The sequence below is a fragment of the Martes martes genome (assembly GCF_963455335.1).
Source record: "Martes martes genome assembly, chromosome: 3".
Classification (NCBI taxonomy): domain Eukaryota; kingdom Metazoa; phylum Chordata; class Mammalia; order Carnivora; family Mustelidae; genus Martes; species Martes martes.
In genome coordinates this window covers 152,301,329-152,320,073 of record NC_137890.1, presented here as the reverse complement: position 1 = coordinate 152,320,073, position 18,745 = coordinate 152,301,329, and the positions used below count along the sequence as shown (strand labels likewise).

Below are 18,745 nucleotides of genomic sequence, written 5' to 3'. Positions count from 1 at the left end.
TGGAGTTCCTCACTCAGGAGCTGACTGGGCTCCTGGTATCCCTCCCTGCACAGGTGACCTGGCCCGATGTTGCCACTACAGGCAGGAATGCCAAGTAAATATGACTTGATGATGAGACCAGTAAATTGCACGCAGGAATCTTCTTTGAACAGCCCAAGAGCAAGTCCCACCCAGAGGAGGAACTAAACGGACTAAAGCGGCCGACTGGGACTTTCGGGATATAGAAACTGAGCATGCTGTTCCGTGCAGCTCATCTTGTCAGCAGAAATGCTGCCCTAACACTGTGTACTTCACAGTCAAGGGGCAGCTCTGGGGCCTTCTATGGGTGAAGCACTGCACGGAAGGAAAGGAGAATCCTGAAGCAACTGCAGGTGTTTGGCAAACTTCTTGACAGTTTGAATAATTCTTTTTGTTCGGATCTCTTTATGGAGAATTAATTTAACAACTAAGGAAACATTTCCAAATTAGGCATTAGGTTTATCCCTGCAGTGGCATGCAGTAGTAATACAGGTGGTGGACAAATAGGTGGTCAGTATACACTTAGATCTTAGAATGCTGGGGGAGTGGGTTTAGTGTTCTCTTTGATGGACAACAACACATGAGTATCCTTGTCTTTTATACCTTTCAGTCAGTGCCCAGTCTATTTATTAAGGGCCACAAACTTGAAGATTGCAAGCCAGGAATCCAGCTCTTAGTGGAGTTGAGTATGAGGCATATTATGCCCACAGAGTAGGCTTCAGTGTGAAGTAGTAGGGGTAAAAAAGAATAAGCAGTGGGAAGCCTGGGTGGCTCAGTCAATTGAGCATCTGATCTGTGGCTTCAGCTCAGGTCTTTATCTCAAGGTCTGAGACGGGATCCAGCCCTAAGTTGGGCTCCTCACTCAGCAGGGAGTCTGCTTGGGATTGTCTCTCCCTCTCAACACTCTACCCCACCACCCACCACCCCTGTGCGTGCACACTCTCGCTCTCTCAAAAAAAAAAAAAAAAAAATGCAGAATTCGCAGACTGCAGTGACACAGAAGAGTGTCTTGGTGTGAGCCTTTGTAAACAAGTCTTGCCTTGGACCCTCCAAGTGATTCCTTCAGGGCAGGCCCTCAGGGAGCTGGGTGTAGACCAGGCATGTGCCCTGGCACTTGCTTCTCCATGGGGCTCTTTGTTAGGACTTTCCTAGAGTTCTGCCTATGGAACTCTCTTTACTCATGCTGGGCTTTTTTATTTTTTGCCATATTTGTATTGCCAAGGTCAGTTAGACCTTGGACCTTGTGAAGGATGCTTGTCTTGGTCCATCTTCAGGCAACCCTAACCAGATGGCAGGACTGATGTACTCAAGTCTGGGTGTGTGGTGGTAGATTTGGCTGGGGTGACAAACTCCCTATTGTGATCCCCATCTGTTTAAGGGATTCCTGACAAGATTATTCCGGGTGGGGGCTGAGCAAAAGAACCTGGCTCTGGATGGTGCATCTGTTTCTGATAGGTATAGGCTGGAGCCCCTATGGCTGTTTCACTATGCCCACCCCAATCCCCACCCCCTTGTGAGGGTACCAAACCAATACCTCCCTGCCCTGGGTAAAGCTGAGATGTGTGTTGGTTATGGTCCAGGCTGCTGTGTACATTCATCTGGGGAGATGGCATGGTCAAGTGATAATGAAGAAACTAATGTTGGTTTGTTTTCACATTTGTGTCCACGTTGTTAAGGTATGATTGAAGTACATGAAACTGTGCATATTCAAAGTATGCAGTTAGATCAGTTGATGTGTATCTCTATACCCTTGAAACCATCATCACACTCAAAATGTTTGCGAAAACATTTTGAAAATGTTTTTTTCTGATGTTTCACAGAAACTGATGTTTCTGTGGTTACTGCTTCTGGCAACTGAGTGGCCTCATCCAAGCCAGTTCCTGGGCTCCCATCAGCACAGGATCTACATCAGTTAAAAAAAAAAAAAAAAAAAAAAAGTGGGACTTGGGGGTTGGAGGGGGAAGTCCTTCCCAGATTTGAAATTTTAGGAGCTTGTGAATGCTAATGTGCAATAGAACCGTCTTTTGAAGCATTTAGAGCAATGATTCTAAAAGGGATTAGTTGTGTGTTTGTGTGTGGGTCATATACAATATAGAAGATCGTATTCAGTTGGTTTCTTTTTTATGGCATACATAATAGAAAATAAAATCTGAAAGTCTTTGGAGGAGGGAAAGATACACAGAATAAGATGATATGAGAAGTAAAAAACCTGGGTTAAAAATGGTTAAAAATACCAGTGTGGGAAGCATATTCTTATTTTAGCTTTCAGTATCTTGGCCTCAAACTAAAAGTTTTGTGTTTGGGTCAAGTTTCTCATTTGGAAGTTTTAGATCGTTTTTCTTTTGAAAACAATCAGAATGGTATTGGAGGGAAATAATATGAAAACAACGAAGGAAATTATGGGAATATTGGGCTGGCGACCAGTTTTTATGTTTGGTCTTTATTGTCCTTCCCAGTGAGCTTTCAGTGAGTTTTAGGGGATGCCTGAAGCACAGATGGTTTGGAAGCAGCCACTGAAGAGAATTTAGTTTGGGGCATTAATTATGACTTAATACTGATGTTTATACTGCCTAAAAAATGTAAATAAGACACAACATAAATAAATGCAAAGATACTTCTTAAGGTACCAGCCATACCTTGGTTAGAGGAAGAAGAAAAAGAAAGCATTGCTTTGCTTCTTCCTTCCCAGGGCTGATGCTCCCTTCAGTCTGCAGTGGGCCAGGCACAGGGGACACCACACACACAGGTGCATGGCCCCTGCAGCAGAGAGGGGCACACTTAGCTAGAGGACAGGGGTGGGCCAACATGGAGCCCGTTGGTGGAGACTCTCCTAGACCACGAGTTCATGGGAGCTTTATCACCACTGTGTCCCAGGGCTTGGTGCCCAATGAGTGTTAAATGCATGGCTCTCCCTTCTTAAAATTTTTGTGTACTTTAAAAAATTAGACTTACAGAGGATGGCATGGAGATTTCCCAAATTAATTATAAAGGAATGCAGTCTTATGAATGCGCCTTACCTGCTGAATTTTTCTGTGACTTAATTATAGGAAAAAGTTAACCACCTATGGCCTTGTCTTTCATTTACAGTCATTGTCTAGAGACGTGTCCATAACCCTGCCTTTGGTCTGTCTCAGGGTAAAGGCAGCAGTAATGCTGACGCTGGCAAGCAAACTGAAGCGGGAGGACGGTCTCAAAGGGTCCCGGACGTCAGCCACGGCCTCCGACTCCACTCGGAGGGTGTCTGTGAGAGACAGGCTGCTTGTTAAAGGTAATGTAATCCTTGTGAGCTGGTGTCTCTCCTGTAACAAAATGAACTCTGACTGGAGGCTCTTTGGAGATATGAAGCACCCATTTGCTGAGTAGGAATACCTTTTTGAAAATATCTAAAAATATAATTGCCAGTTGCTTTCAAAGACTTTGCACTATGGGAATACTGAGGACAAGAAAATGTGGTACGTCTTACACACTTGGAATATGCTCTATAGGGGCTGCCAGAATGCCTGTGGGAGGACTCTGGTACTCTGGTCTCAGTGCTATCAGTGTCTGGCTGGTTGTGGGCTGGGAGCGGCAGAGGCGGGGGGGTGGGGTATCTTCCTTTCTTGTGCTCAATCCCAAGGAGTTCCAGACTCCCTCTCTTAACACCTCAGTTTCTGGTCTCCCTCTCTTAACACCTCTCTTAACACCTCAGTTTCTGGTCTGTAAAGGGATGGAGTGGAATTCGGTAATCTCTAGGATCCTTCTGTACCTTATTCAAGTCACAGCCTGAAGAGAGCCTTGTACAAAATTAGTTCCCTTCACAGAATTAATAACTGAGTGTCCTAGAGCTGTAGTCTTTGGAGAAGGGTTTTTATAGTGTGTGTGAATATGCATGCGTTTGTATGGCATTTTTGCATTCATTCATTAATCAAACTTCTGTCAAGTGCAAAGGCAGTTTCCTGGGGTCATGAGGACTACAGAAGAGGAGGAAGACAGAGTTCCTGCCTTAAGGAGCTTAGAATTTGCAGCACTTTTTACTTTATGGCATGTGTCTGCATTTCTTAAGTGTATAGGAGCTAGGAAGCAATGAGCTCTACAGTTGGTTAGGACTGCCTGTTTTCATGTTGTATCAGGTAGACACCATGAGTTGGCTGGCATCTGTGTGTCCTGAAACAGACATAACGGCAGGAGAGCTGGTGTGGGTGGATGCACTGTTTGTCCTTCTTGGGAACATGGCACTGTTGAGCTTGTTAGGAGTGGCACCAGGAAGGCATCAGCTTTAGGGAGTCTTACGTGGTGCGCTCTGCCTTATTCTTTCTGCCCCTGAATCTGGCCTTGGCGCTGGTTTATCCAGCCTGATGGATGATTGGCTAATGATGGAGTAAGAATCATTTCTTAGGTTTTGACATTACCCACTATGTCAGACTGAATTCATAATTTGTGATGGCACTGCAGCGGTCAAGAGGGTGAGACATGAGAGCTACCGCTCCTCGCTTGGATGGTCCCGATACAACTTGAGTCTCTTTCCCAGATGCTGGCTCAAGGGTTCCATCTGTGGAGGAAGTCAGAATCCAAAGCAAGCTGGGGGAAGGGGTTTGATGTGATGTCACGGTCCTTAAGTGGAGGATGTTTAGTGCCCCGGAGCTACAGTGAGGAAGGCCCAGATAGTAGCTGCGGAGGAGCACGTGGAAGCAGCGAGTAGGCTGTCCTCTGTCTTCTTCACTATGTCCTTGTCGTGGTTAATAGCTTTTGTATACGGGGCACTTGGAACCGGGCCCTCCGTTGGACATTTTATAGGGCAGTTCTTGTTTGACTTTTGCTCAGCCTTGCCAGGTGGGTGGTACATTCTGGAGCTAAAGGACTGAGACTCAGAGAGGTTAAGAAATGTGCCCAGATTACAACTTTTTTGTAGCAGCACAGCCAGACCCACATTCTGGGGGTGGGGTAGGCTCTAGGGGAGCAGACCCAACAAGCAGAAACTGAATGAGCAGAACAGAAGGGCATGTCCACTGAAGAGAGCATTCAAGGAGGTTCGGGGGCTTCTGCGCACATCCACCCTGCTCAGGGATTCACCTGGCAGCTCTCAAATGGCTCTAGGGCCTGATGCAGCCCTGGGGAGCCCATGGAGTCTCATAAAGCTGGACTCTGCCCCCGCTCCCAGGACAGATGTCTTTGGCTGGGTTTACAGGGCCTTGCTAAGGTCCTTTGACTTTGTGAGACTCATCAGAGAGAGAGGTACAAAACCACCTTGTGGGGCCACCTGTTTCCATCCTCCCAGGGCACTGGTGATGATCAGGTTTCTGGGGTAGTTGTAGGCAGCAGGGCTCAGTGTAACACATACCTCATGTGGCCTTCTCCCTCTTGCCTCAGGGGACTGTTGGACCAGGCTGGGCTGGCTGAGTGGTGAGCAGTTTGGGCATTTGGGGAGTGTGGGTAGAGAGCAAGGGTGGGCCTGGCCTGAGAGAGGGGGCTATGAAGAGCAGGCATATAATGAAGGATGCTCTGATGGTCCGTGATTGCCCGATCTGCTCCTAGAGCACTCCTTTGCTTGGCTAGATTTGGGGGATGTCTTCATTTTGGGGATTTCGGATGGCAGAAGTGGTGTGTGGAGTCCAGGAGTCCGTGGCCTTGTGGGGCACTTGAGGGGTGATTATGGTGAAGTTCTTTCTAGGGGATGTCCCCTTTGGGAACTTGGAGAGAAGTTGGATGTCTGAGTTCAACAAGATTGCTATAGTCAGCACTGTCCTCCTGGTCTGTGGCTTTGGCTTATGTGGGAATGTTACTCATGACGATCATTAGTTTGTAGAAAAGTGTGTTAATACGTCTTGGGATTCAGCGCCATAGGTTGGATTCCTAGGATTGGGGAATTTGGTATCAGAATAGTTAAAAATGAGTATCCCTGGGACTGACACCCATGGAGGGAGGTGAAGGACTCAGGAACAGGCAGAGCAAGAAATCAAGCTCTGGGGAAGGCCCCAGACAGCTTCTGCTTCGGGCCAGCATAGCCTTCAGAGCAGTCCCCAGTCAAGTGAGATGGTCAGGTTTTCCTGCTCTGCATGGATCAGTTGCCAGAGGGGCTGCCCTGAGAGGAGTGAGGAGCCTGGGGTGAGGGGGTCTGGGCAACCTACACAATCCTGGAAGGACTGAGAGCTGAAGGCCATCTGCTGAGAGCCCTGTGGAGGTCTGAGGAGGCAGGGAGGGCTATGTATCCCATGGCCCAAAGGTACGGGATCTGGCTTGGTGCAGATGGCAATAGAGTTGAGCTGATAGATGGGGGAGATTGGAGGTTAATGGTGAGGGCTGGTAGTGGCTGCAGAGCTGTAGCTCCTGTTCCTTTTCTTGCCTTTGGAAGGCTGGAATCCACTGTTCATGGAAAAACTGTAGCCTGCCTTGGAGCAGCTGGCCGGGGGGAGGCCTCTGCTGTGCTGATACTTTGGTCACAACCGCTTTTCATTTGCACCCCTCAGGTAACTCAGGGACATCCTCCAGACTGGAACTGGAAGGATGCTTGTAGCAGCAGTCCCTGGAGGGTGTGGAACAATCGAGTGTTTCTGGGCTAGGACTGAGGGCTGCTGTCTGCCCTGAATCCTAGGAGCTGGGGACACTGGAGAGTGTCAGATCTGTGCAGGTCTGGTCCTAACTGGGGAGCTATCACCGGTGTTTTTAATCACAGGGCAGATCGTGCTGAGTTCCTGGTGGACCTTTGTGGGGCCACTGAGTCCATAAAAGTTCTAAGTCTGACGGTGCACCCTACCTGCCAGAAAAGCCTAGCAGGGTCTTACTAGCCCAAGCTTGGCACTTTTTGTATAATGGGATTGTGTGTGTCTTCTTCTTTCATTTCTTCGTTCAGCAGGCATTTGAATCCCTGCTGTGTGCCAGCCTATTGTTAGTGATCCCTAAAGACCCCAGAGGGCTCCAGGCACCCTGGCAGGAACCTTTCACCTCTGTTAGTCTTTGTTAAATGTGGAGACTTGGATTGAGCTGAATTCAGGGTCAGTTCTAGAATTAGGGGAGTAAGAGGGAATGAATCTGTGTGTGCCTTTATCCATCCCAGTCCTCACATCTCAGGTGGTTCCTGGAATTCTGGGGGTGTGGTATGTGGCCCTCCATGCTCCAGGGCTGGCTGCCCACCTACATGTGCTTCCCGGTGTCCAGGGTGCAGGTGCCTCCTTGGGTCAGCTGCTGTGTCCACATGAGCAGTCACGGGATGGGACTATTCCATAGGAAGGGCCCTATTCCGTTGGAGTTCCTGGAAGAGTGGGGGAAAGAGAACCATTTATTGTTCTCCAGAGCTGCTTTCTCTGTGCCAGGCCCTGCCCAGGACTCAGAGGGTGGGCTCAGGGTCTTGCCACGCTGGCTGGCGGAATATTCAGAGCACTTAAAAACCTGAAGGGTGGGGCACCTAGGTGGCTTAGTGGGTTAAAGCCTCTGCCTTCAGCTCAGGTCATGATCTCAGGGTCCTGGGATTGAGACCCACATTGTGCTCTCTGCTCAGTGGGGAGCCTGCTTCCCTCTCTCTCTCTGCCTGCCTGCCTGCCTACTTGTGATTTCTCTTTCTGTCAAATAAATAAATAAAATCTTAAAAACAAACAAAACAAAAAAAACCTAAAGGGTGCCTGGCTGGCTCAGTTGGTAGAGCTCATGACTCTTGATCTCAGGGTTGTGAGTTTGAGCCCCATGTTGGGTGTAGAGCTTACTTAAACATAAAATCTTAAATGATAATAAAAATAAAAATAAAAAATAATAGCTGGAGCAGTGGTCCAGAGAAGAAGAATCCTGGTAAAATGGAGCTAAGGCAGTTGGCTCCAAAGTTAACCTTTAAATAAGGCTTTGTTGAAGGATTAACTACCAGTCAGATTGCCCAGGAAGCTTGGTGGCCCCACTTAGGTGTACCTCGTAGCCCAGTAGGGCAAGGAGGATTGCAGAAAGACGAGGTTTCAAGTTGACCTTGTCAGCTCATGTAGAAAGTACGGGTGGCATGAGGCTTTGAGTTCCATTCGCATTGGTACCCTGTCTCTGCTGTAGCAGCTGTGCTGGTTTTCAGGGTTACAGCCTTGCTCCCTCAGAGTGTGCAGGGCGCTGTGAGTGCTCTGGGCCTAGCCTGAGTAGGAGGGCCGATGTGAGGCTCCATGAAGTCCTCAGTCCTCGGCTCTGTGGAGGGGCTATTGCCCTAGTTCATGTGTCTCCCAGATAAGGGTACTGTGCGTGGATGCTGAAACTGCAGAAGGGGTGCTTAATGTATGAAGACAGGCGGGTAGTTAAGAGAGAAAGTTCCAGTCAAAGAAATCTGAGAGAGAGTGTTCAGGTGGAAGGAGGTAATCAAGTCTTCTGGGAAGTAGCTGCATCTCTCCCTGGGTGGATGGCACAGCTGTCCTGCCCCATGGGGCTTGGAGCTGGCACTTGCCAAGAGCCATCTGTGTCTCTGATTGGCCCTTTGTCTTAGCTCAGATTCCCATAAGCAAATACTATAGATTGGGCGGCTTCAGCAACACACATTTATTCTCATGGTCCTAAAGGCTGGGGACTCCTAGACCAGGGCATCAGCAGATTTAGTTCCTGGTGAGGACCCCTTCCTGGCTGGCAAGCACTGGGTATCTCTTACAGGGGTACTTATCCCATAGTGAAGGGCCACCCTCCTGAATTCTTCTAATGCTAATCACCTCCCAAAGGCCATCACATGGGGACGGGGCAGGGGCAGGGCTTCAGCATAGGAACTTTGAGGGAACTCACTTCCACAGCAGCTTTGGAATGCATTGGGTCAACTACACAAGGGGAAAGGCTTCTCACATCTCAGGACAGGCACACCAGGAGCTCGGGCAGCTTGCTGGTGAGAGTACTTATTTGTTAAGTGTTTCCTGAGCACCCTGTGTGTGCCAAGCCCAGGGCCAAGTACCGGGGTTGTGGGGCTGGGTCAGACTCTACAGCCCTTGCCATGAAGAACGGCGCAGATTTGAGGGGCAGCCAGTGGAGAAACAACAAGAGCACTGTGTTGTGAGGAGCCTGTGGCAGAAAGTGGAGAAGATGTGCTGTGCGGGGGCCACTGTGGTCACTAGGTGGATTTTGTAATCTGATACCTAAGGGCAGTCATGCTTCAAGTGGGCTCTGTGGTTTGCTCTTTATTTAGAAAGGAAAAGAGTCTAATTTCTCAGAAGGAAGTTGTGCAGCCTCGGAATTGTGCAAGGTGCCCCCCAGAAAGGCTGGGCCGCTGAGGAGTAGAGGTGTTAGCATCTTGGAACAGGCGAGACTTTAGCAGGTTAAAAATACCCGAACTTCTCACTATTTTATAGGGAGGGGTTGTGTCCTGCAGGCAGTGAGGTCACGCAGGGAAGGGCTGCTGCTTTGCAAAGAGGCCTTTCAGGCATGTGAAGCAATTCGCTTGTTTCTTTGGCCATAGACTTCTTGTACCTAGATTCTAAGGCGATAGCTACTGATATTAATGAATTCTTACTTGCCATCATTTGAAATGTAGAGAAACCGTGTGTCATTTGTGACAACACCATGGGGGTATGTGGCTCTTTTATCTTCTGCACTGGACTGAACTGAAGTGCTCAGTATCTTTACTGAAAGTCTTGTGCTCCCAAGATTGTATTTCTTGCCTGCTCTTGGACCCGAAGCCTGTGGAGGCCCTGACTGTGGTGGGGCTCTCCTGGCCCTTGTCCACTCCCCTTGACTAACACTGTACCTGGAAATGCAAGCATAAGCTCATCTTTGGACTTGAATTCTAGACGATAAAGTGAAGTTATTAAATCTATCTATGTAAATAGCTGTGTGTGGATATTTTAATATGGCCAAATGTCTTGTAGCAGTTTCTGATACCCGGGGAGAGTAAGAACTTCAGAGGCCTAGGTCCCCCATCAGACTTCTGGTGGGATGGGTCTGTGTAGGACGAGCAGTGTGAAAAGCTCAGCAGGTACTGAATTAAGGGGATGAATGCACAACTGCAGGTACTAAAAATTACTGAATCGTACACTAAAAGTGGGTCTATTTTATAGAAAATTGTACCTTACCACAGCTATTTTTTAAAGAGGGGGTGCAGCAAAAAACTCCCAAGGTGAGTGATGTGCAGCTAGGGCAGAGATTCCCTGCACAACAGTCAGGCTTCCTGGGGACACACACAAGCCTCTTGCCCCCTGTCCCATTGCTTTGGTGCAGGGGTCTGTTCTGTTGCTTGGTCACCATCATGCCCTTGGTCAGTGCTTTGCTGTCCTCTTGTGTCCTGACCTCCCTCTTCCCCATCCTTTGGCAGCAGACAGTCTTCTCAAACATTCTGCTTCTGTTTTGTGGCCCCCTCCTCCTCAAATCCCCTGAGCATGTTTTCATTTCACTGGGTGTTCTTTAAAGCTGGACTCCCAGAGTTCTCCCAACTGTAGACGGGACAGACTTGCCAGGGAAAGCCAGTTCCAATGTCAGTCTCTCAAAACAAGGGCCCCCAAGGACAGTTTTTTCTGAGTTCTTACCAGCAAGCTAAATAATGCTATAATAAAAGACACAAATGCATATAGTTGAAAAACATACAGTTTATATAGGGAACATTTGTTTTAAAGTGATTAATGAATGAGTCATTTGATAAAATACGGGCTTTTTTGATAAAACAAATGCTTGTGTGAGCGGCTGGAGCAGAGCGTGGCTCTGGGCGGCCTCGGAGCGCTAGCACTGTGGTCTCGGCCACCCTTGGCCGCACGCTGTTGTCTTTAGGGAGTGCCCTGCTCCAAGGAAGGGTGAGAATGCGCACGCCAGTCAGAAAGACAAAACTAAAGATCACTGTGGTCATTAGAAGAATAATAATCAGTTCATAGGATTCTTAATTATGTTTGGTTTTGTTAAGTGACGGTATTTTAAATGTACCACAACACAAAGCAGCCAAGAAAACAGGCTTCTCAGGCTTGTACATCATCACAAACTTGTTCCTTTTCCAGTCACGCAGCAAGAGGATAACTGTCACTCCTCTCCCAGTGCCCTGCTCCACTGAAGAGACCTGCTCTTTGTCTCTCCCAGGCAAGAGCATCGGGTAGAGCCCTGTAGCCCACACGGCACTATTGCATTCCCCGGCTCCTCCCTCCTCTGCCCCACTGCGTCTTTCTGAGCACCCATTCTAAATACCTGGACCCCAGAGCCAACACAGTTAGTGAGCCCCCTGTCTGTACCCAGATTCTCAAATGGCTGCTATTAAGGGTCTGGGGTCTCTCAAACCCTTGGTCCCGCAGTGGAGCTATCTGCCAGTCTGCCCACTAATGTGTTAAGTGTTCAACTGTGCCACATGATGGCCTCTTGCCTCTCTTGCCCACCGCTCCGTACTTAACATGAAGGAATTGTATCTACTGCTTCTATATTTTGACCACCCATTTGCTTCTTAGTTTTTTGTAATCTGGTTTCCATCCTGTCACCTGCCTTCCTGCTGTTTGTAGTGCCCTCAGCAGTGTCTAATCCACATGGGATGGCCTTGACTGGGTCCTCATTTCCCTTGGATCAGTCTGTCCCCTGAGTCACTGTGTTCCCCCACGTGTCTCCTATTTTTCCACCTTTGGTCCTGAGGACTCCCTTGCTTTTGTCCTCTACTCTGCCACGCTTCATTCTTTTCACTAGTCTCCCCTCTGTCAGTCTCATCTCTGTGGAGACTCCTTGGCCCTAGCCATGCAGATTTCAGCTTCCTCCTCCCAGGACTTCCCAGCATGTCAGCCCTCTGCCATCTCTGACCCTCCCGCCCCTCATAGCTGGCAGATCCTTTTGTCCTCCATGCGCTCAGGCACTACAACCCTCCCTGCCTTTGCTAGGCCTTTGCTGTCTTGAGGAGTGCCCATCTCACAGGTCGCTGGCCTCTGCTTTGCCCTTTCTAAAGTTGTCCTCTTGAGGAAAGTTTGGAAACTTGTTCAGAAGTGTCCCTCTGCTCCCTACTGCTGCAGATTTAAGTTGAGAATCCTAAGCCGGGCACTCAGGGCCCTCCGAGATCCTGGCCCTGTTTTTCCTCCTTGTTTCCTGTTGCTCTCTTGGTTTGTACCCATTGCTCTGGCTGTGTTGTGTGCGTTCTGGTTTCTGTGCTTGTCTGTGTTCTGTGCTTTTGCACATCACTAACTTAGCTTTGAGGAATGCATTCTTCCTCTTCTGCCGGCCTTCATACTATTTATTCTTTAAAGCCTGGCCCATAGACCTCCTTTTTCTAGTCTCCACAGCTGGGGGCAGTCTTTGTGCTCCCAGAACCCTAGAGCACATTCTGTTATGTCTGAGGCACCACTGACTTGCCTGCCCACTTATTTCTGGGTGCCCCCAGACCTCAGCTCTTAATAGTCATAGTGGCGGGGCGGGGGGGGGGTGGTTTGCAGCTTTGTCCTGGCCAAGGGATGCGGGGCTTAAACACTGAGTGAGTGATGACTCAAAGGGCCAAGGCTCCAAGCCTCCCCTCCTGGGGCCGTAAGCAAGATGTTAACAGATAGCTGGATAAGAGCACAGACTGGGGCCCCGGCAGGAGGCAGAGTTTTCTCTCACTGGAGAAGTTCAAGCTCACACTGGGTGAGCTGCAGGGGAAGACAGGTCTGGAAGAACTGGAAGAGACACGAGGTGTATATGTAAGTCATGTTCCAAGGGCAGCAGTTCTGCTACGCGGGGGAAGAAGACTTTCAAAAACACTTTAGTGACCGGTTTACCTGTGGGTGATTTCTTTGTGAATTTTGAATGATTTTCGTTTATACTAAGTACATTTTCAAGGGCCTGTGACTGTACTTCCTGGCATCCTACAAGTACCTTTGTGTCTTTGAAACAATTCCATGGCCTGATGTCTAAACATCAGACCCAGGGTAGGTGTTAGTTACTTTGGTCCCTTTCGTTCCTCAGCATCGGGGGAGAAGTTGCCAGTTTAGAGCTGGTGCTTTTATGTGGAGGCGTGACTGATATTAACAACAGTCTTTTTGTTTCCACAGAGGTTGCGGAGCTTGAAGCTAATTTACCATGTAAGTATAGCATCCCACCCAGACAGTAAGTGCTGCAAAGTCACTGCATGGAGAAGCTTTTTTTTTTTTTTCATGTTTTAATAACCTTGCATAGCCCAAAGCCTGGTTTTCATGTGTGTTGGGAGTAAGTTTTAATTTTGTGCAGACAGGTAGCAGAATTTTTTGTCGAGGCTTAGGTGAGAGCGAGATATTTACCAGCAGAGGGGACGGGGTTGGGTTTCGTATTTCTTCCACAGTGTTCTGTCCTGTGTCCTCTTTGAGGGAAAAATCTATAAATCAGTGACAGATGGTCCTGTTTTCATGAGTGTCAGTACCACCTTTTTGGTCCAGAAAGTGCTTGCCTGTAATGCATCTCCGTGCATGAGCTGGGGTGACTACACCCGTTATGTCACCAGGTGTCCTCACTTTGGTCCTTCCGTCTTGGACGTGTAGACCCACTGTGCAGTTCTCACTCGTGAGCAAGTTCGCTTACTGGGCAGTTAGCTTGTATGATGTGTCAGAGAGTTACTTTTCTTTTCCTATTATTAATCCCTTCCCAAATTTTAGTAATACCATTAAAGCCTGAAACTTTTGGCCATTTTAGTATTTTTTTTTAATTAAGATTTTTTATCATCATGTTTGGTTAAAAATAGTTCTGGGGCTGAGAATGTTTATCACTGTGAGTGAGATGTTTTATACATGGGTCTCCTGGTCTGGGTGAATGCTCTAGAGAGCTCGGTCTCCGGCCCACCTGACCCAGAGAAGAGAGGCCCATTCCTGCCACCAACTACAGTTAGAAGGGTGATAGTGGGTGTGACCTTAAGTGGTTGTAAAGTCATTTGTAAGGGTAAGTACACATATTTTTTTGGAAAATTATTTTTAATGTGTGCTATTTATCTATGGGAATGGTGGGTTGTGATATTAAATAGGTTTCTTAGTGTGGGTCTCAGTCAAAATGTCTTAAATGTCTTAATGTCTTAAAAATCCCTGAATTGCTTGATCTCAAAGTTTTCTTCTAGTCAGAACTAGAAGGAAGTGTTTTGGGGTTCTCGTAAAGGGTTTATATGTACATATATATATACACACACGTATATATATATACACACATATATTTAATCAAGACCACAAAAACTTACTACTTACACACAGTTCATTTTGTCCTCAAATAGGAGTCTTACTGAAATTGTTGGTTTTTAACCCATAGAGAATATTTTTAATCTTCTCCGAAATTTTGGCTTGAAAACAGTTAAACTTTGGGGGGACACCTCGCTGGCTCAGTCGGGGGAGCATACATTCTTGAGCACAAGGTCATGAGTGCAAGCCCCATGTTAGGCAGGGAGGCTACTTTAAAAAAAAAATTGCAAAAACAAACTGTGTAATTGGTTTTCAAACCAGGATTTTAACTAAATACCTTAGGTTCGAAAGACCTCTCCCTAGCATTTCTGGCTAAAGTATCTGATTAAAGAGACCACATGCTATCTGTTTCTTCTCACTTTCTCCCTGCCCTTTGTGCTATCAGAGTGGGAGAAGTCTAAATTAGTTTATACAAGGAAGCCATGCTTTCCAAAAGTACGCAACTCATTATTCTAAAGAGGAAACAAGAAGCCACCAAAAAAGAAATCTCTAGTATCTTATCTAGTATTAATAATATCTCTAAAACATTAACAAGAGAAACAAAATACCTTGCTATGTAGCAGTGCTACTTAACAGTCATTCAGAACTTGTTTGGAGCTGTGTATATGCAAGTTCAGAGATGTTTCTCTGTTGGCAAAAAATACCTCTTTCAGATAGATGGAGTTAAAAGATGTTAGCCCATGCCTGCAGACAGAGGAAAAGCTTTGAACTAAAACAAAACCTGCCTCTTAATTTTTTGTTGTTGTTGTTAAGACTTTTTTTTTTTTAAAGATTTTATTTATTTGACAGAGATCACAAGTAGGCAGAGAGGCAGGCAGAGAGAGAGGAAGGGAAGCAGACTCCCCGCTGAGCAGAGAGCCCGATACGGGGCTCGATCCCAGGACCCTGAGATCATGACCTGAGCCGAAGGCAGAGGCTTTAACCCACTGAGCCACCCAGGCGCCCCTGTTGTTAAGACTTTTTTGAGCTTTAAAATGTTTGATTCTTTTCAGTACTTGTATTGATTGTTAATCTCCCTTGGTAACTTCTTTATTATTGGTGGGCCAGTCTGTTCTAGAAGGATGGATTTCTATGTTTATCCTTCTCCTGAAACGAAGGAAAATGCCAAGTATGAAAACAAAGGAGTGCTGCCGACTTTAGCCAATGACTGAGACATTCCCTAAGCCCTTGTCCTGCATATCCATTGCATGGATCTCACTGGAAAGACAGCATTTCTCATTTCAAGTCAAGATTAAGAGAAATGGGGGCGCCTGGGTGGCTCAGTGGGTTAAGCCTCTGCCTACGGCTCAGGTCATGATCTCAGGGACCTGGGATTGAGCCCCGCATCAGGCTCTCTGCACAGCAGGGAGCCTGCTTCCCCCGCTCTCTGCCTGCCTCTCTACCTACTCGTGATCTCTGTCTGTTGAATAAATAAATAAAAATCTTAAAAAAAAAAAAGATTAAGAAAAATGAAGCCCATATACTGTTCACATATGTGGTTCGGGCAAAAGTCTTGAACTTCATGGTTTCCAGCTTCATTATTTATAAAATAAAAAATGTAACAATGTAATCTCTAAGACCCCTTCTTGCTCTTCTAGATTAAGTTACCTTTTATTCTACAATGATTTTCTGAGGGACTGGCAAAAAAAAAAAAAAAAAAAGAAAAGGAGCCCTATTATCAGTTCTGTGTGGTTTTTATGCCTCACGCCTGGCATATTCATGAAGTAATGAAATGAGGTGTGGTATAGGGAGAAGAGCCATGAACTCGTCTTTAATTTGGGAACAGACCTTCTGTTGATAACCTGTGTGATCCTGGGCTGGTCGCTGAACTTCTCTGGACCTTTGTGTTACCTCATGCTTAAGGACATTGAACTAGATGATCTCTAAGGGCCATATCTAAGTCTAATTTGAATCGTCCTATTTTGATGAAATTTCATACCATTGTAAAACTAGACAAATATTTTCAGTGGTGGGACTTGTAAAGAATAAAGTCAGAAAGTGACCCAAGAAGTTTAGCATATTTTCTGAGTTTATAAAATAATAGACAATTTCTACATATATTCATCCCTAATTTAGTAGCTATTTATTCCTTGTGTATTTACCATTCTTTGGTATCATTTGTTTGAAGGAAGCAGATTTAGCCAGTTGCTCTGTCTGTGCCACTAGCCCTTAACTCTTCTCCCGCTATTTATTCCTTGTGTATTTACCATTCTTTGGTATCATTTGTTTGAAGGAAGCAGATTTAGCCAGTTGCTCTGTCTGTGCCACTAGCCCTTAACTCTTCTCCCAGTGAGAACGCCTTGTCCTGATTCCCCAGACCCTTTTGGATGTGGTGCATTGGATGTAGGGTGTTGCCCTCTGAGCAGAGCGTTATTTCACCAGCAAAGCAAACTTAGCTACCAGTTGGTCTGTGAAGACATTTTCCCCCTCCTTTTTAATGCCATGGTAAACTGTAGGTGTGAGTTAATGGGCACCCTTCTTTTGAACTTCAGTTTACTGTGGTGGATACGAATAAGGATGGTGGTGGGTGAACAACCCAGAAGTTTGGCCTGGGTTCTTCTGGTTTTGCCATGTTTAGTTTGCCTTACCCACATGTGTTCATCTCCTTGAGATGTGGTTTTCTCTTTTCAAAGTAAACTAGCATAGTTTTTGAAGTTAATGGAAAGACCTCAATTTTTAGTGACTGTTGAAAAGTTGAAAGAAACCATCTCAGTTTGGAATTAGCAAGTAAAAGACTATATGGCAAAATCACTGGTTTGCAGTTTTAGCACAGTGGCACAAATATTTGTCAAACCAAGAGCAAGGTGGCGTCTACAAACTCTTCCTTCAACTCCATGTGTGTATTTCAAGGTCAGCCTCCACATAAGGACTGCTGCTAGCTCTCAGACCTTCCTGATGTGCTGTTTCTTTTGCAGGTACATGTAAGGTGCATTTTCCTGATCCAAACAAGCTACATTGCTTTCAGCTAACTGTAACCCCAGGTAATACTCTTACATACTTAAGTGTTAAAGTGATTTTCAGACAGCAAAGCTGAAAGGCTGCCCAAATCTAGAACCTTTGGCTTGATTTATCCTCTCACTTTTGAAAGTGATGACAGTTACAACTATTCCACACGAAGACAAGATAAGTGCTTTGCAGTCAAGAAAGGTGAATACAGGAAATCTGTGGCATTCGGTGTATGCTTGGAAATGAAGTATGGCTTTAATTACTGGAGTGAAGGGCCACAGAAGCTGTTAGTACGGTGAAGAGTGTGGGCTTTGAAATCATAACTGGGTTCTGATCCTGCTCTGCCATTTCGTGGCAGTGTGGTCATGGTTCATTTGCCTCTTTGCACAGCCCACCCAACTATAAAGTGGGGACCAAATAGAACCTATCTCACGGGACACTTATGATGAATAAATAGATAATGGGTGTGAAGCATTTCAGCCCAGGGTCTGGCACAGGGAGGTAAGCAGAGTACCAGCTGTCCTCATTAGGACTGGTAAGTCTCCAAGCTCCAGGTGCTCCGGGGCAGTAACCTGTCCCTCCTTGGTCGGACCAGGCAGCAAGATGGAGGACTTGGGTTTTTCCTTGCTGCAGTTCAGTATTGAGTGTTGCAGAGTGTAGTCTGGCATGGACCACCAGTGTTTATGTTGGGCAGAGGGTGCTATGCTGTGGGCAGCCGGTACTGCTGTGGGGTAGGTGGGGAAGGGTAGGTGGGGTAGGTTGTGGAGGAAATGGAGGGTGTTATTTTATTTGGGGGATGAAACGGGAATGAGCAACTGAGAATAATGAGTCACTAGCTAATTAGAAAGTGCAAGAGAATACAGAATTTCAGTAGGCGATAATGAACCCACAAATAAGACCTGACAGTTGTCTCCCTGCAGGTAGGATGGATTATTTTCTGTGGAAGATGTTTTATAATAACAGGAGAAATCCCATTTTCAAAATGTGCTTGAAAACTTAAAAACTCATTTAGTCTGTGTAGTGGTTCTATAGACATATCCGGACATGTCTGTAAACCCAGTCTGGTACCATTTACACTAGGAAGGCACCAGGAGGGAGTTAATATCAGAGCACAGCTGGTAGAGGTGGGGTGTTGCACGCGCCTGACGTCAAGAGATAACCGAAGCTCAGGACTTTAAGCTAGGAAGTGATGAAAATTGTAACCATTCTTTGACCACCTTCATAAAACATGGTGCATTGTGCTGTTTTTAGCAAGGGATATTGAGCACCTTAATAATTTCTTGGTGACTCAGGATCACCATTCTGAACATCATTTACTATTACTGCTGAGTAATGCAGAGTATTTTCAGAAATTATTGTGGTGGTTGAGATTGGTTCTGTGTATACTAAGTGGTCTTAGACTGTGTGTTTGTAGTAAACGTGTTTACTCCCCTCTGCTTTCCTAGGGCATTCTCAGTGGCTGGTAGAGATTCTGTTGCTCTGTTCCCTGCCCAGGTGTGGGCTCCGTGGTCCTTCCTGGCCACTCAGAGACCTTTTTTGAGTTTGCCGGGCTTGTTAACATCTTACGTGGGTTTGTGTCAAGTCCAGCTCTGAATAAGAGTTTCTCCTTTTGTTTTTGCTTTTTTTACGGAATTACATGGATGTTATGATTACTGAGATTATGACACCATCTTCTATGTTCTTATTGTTCTTGAAAGTGGACCACAGTTGCTGTTGTTTTGATATTCACTGTTCCGTCAAATTAAAAAGTAACTTGTGTTTTGGTGTCTGTA

General features: G+C 46.3%; 1 protein-coding gene across 2 annotated transcripts in view; it reads left to right on the top strand.

Annotated features, from left to right (window-relative positions):
* The window catches only part of UBE2F (ubiquitin conjugating enzyme E2 F (putative)), a 55,763-nt gene that overhangs the window by 1,481 nt on the left and 35,537 nt on the right, over positions 1-18,745 (top strand). The window contains exons 2-4 of one of the 2 annotated variants that reach the window (XM_080798909.1): positions 3,153-3,286; positions 12,906-12,935; positions 16,943-17,008. In XM_080798909.1, the coding sequence (XP_080655035.1) occupies positions 3,169-3,286; positions 12,906-12,935; positions 16,943-17,008 (214 nt within the window). In that variant the 5' untranslated portion in view covers positions 3,153-3,168. The remainder of the gene's footprint in view (positions 1-3,152; positions 3,287-12,905; positions 12,936-16,942; positions 17,009-18,745) is intronic. The other variant, XM_080798910.1, reaches the window with a different exon arrangement.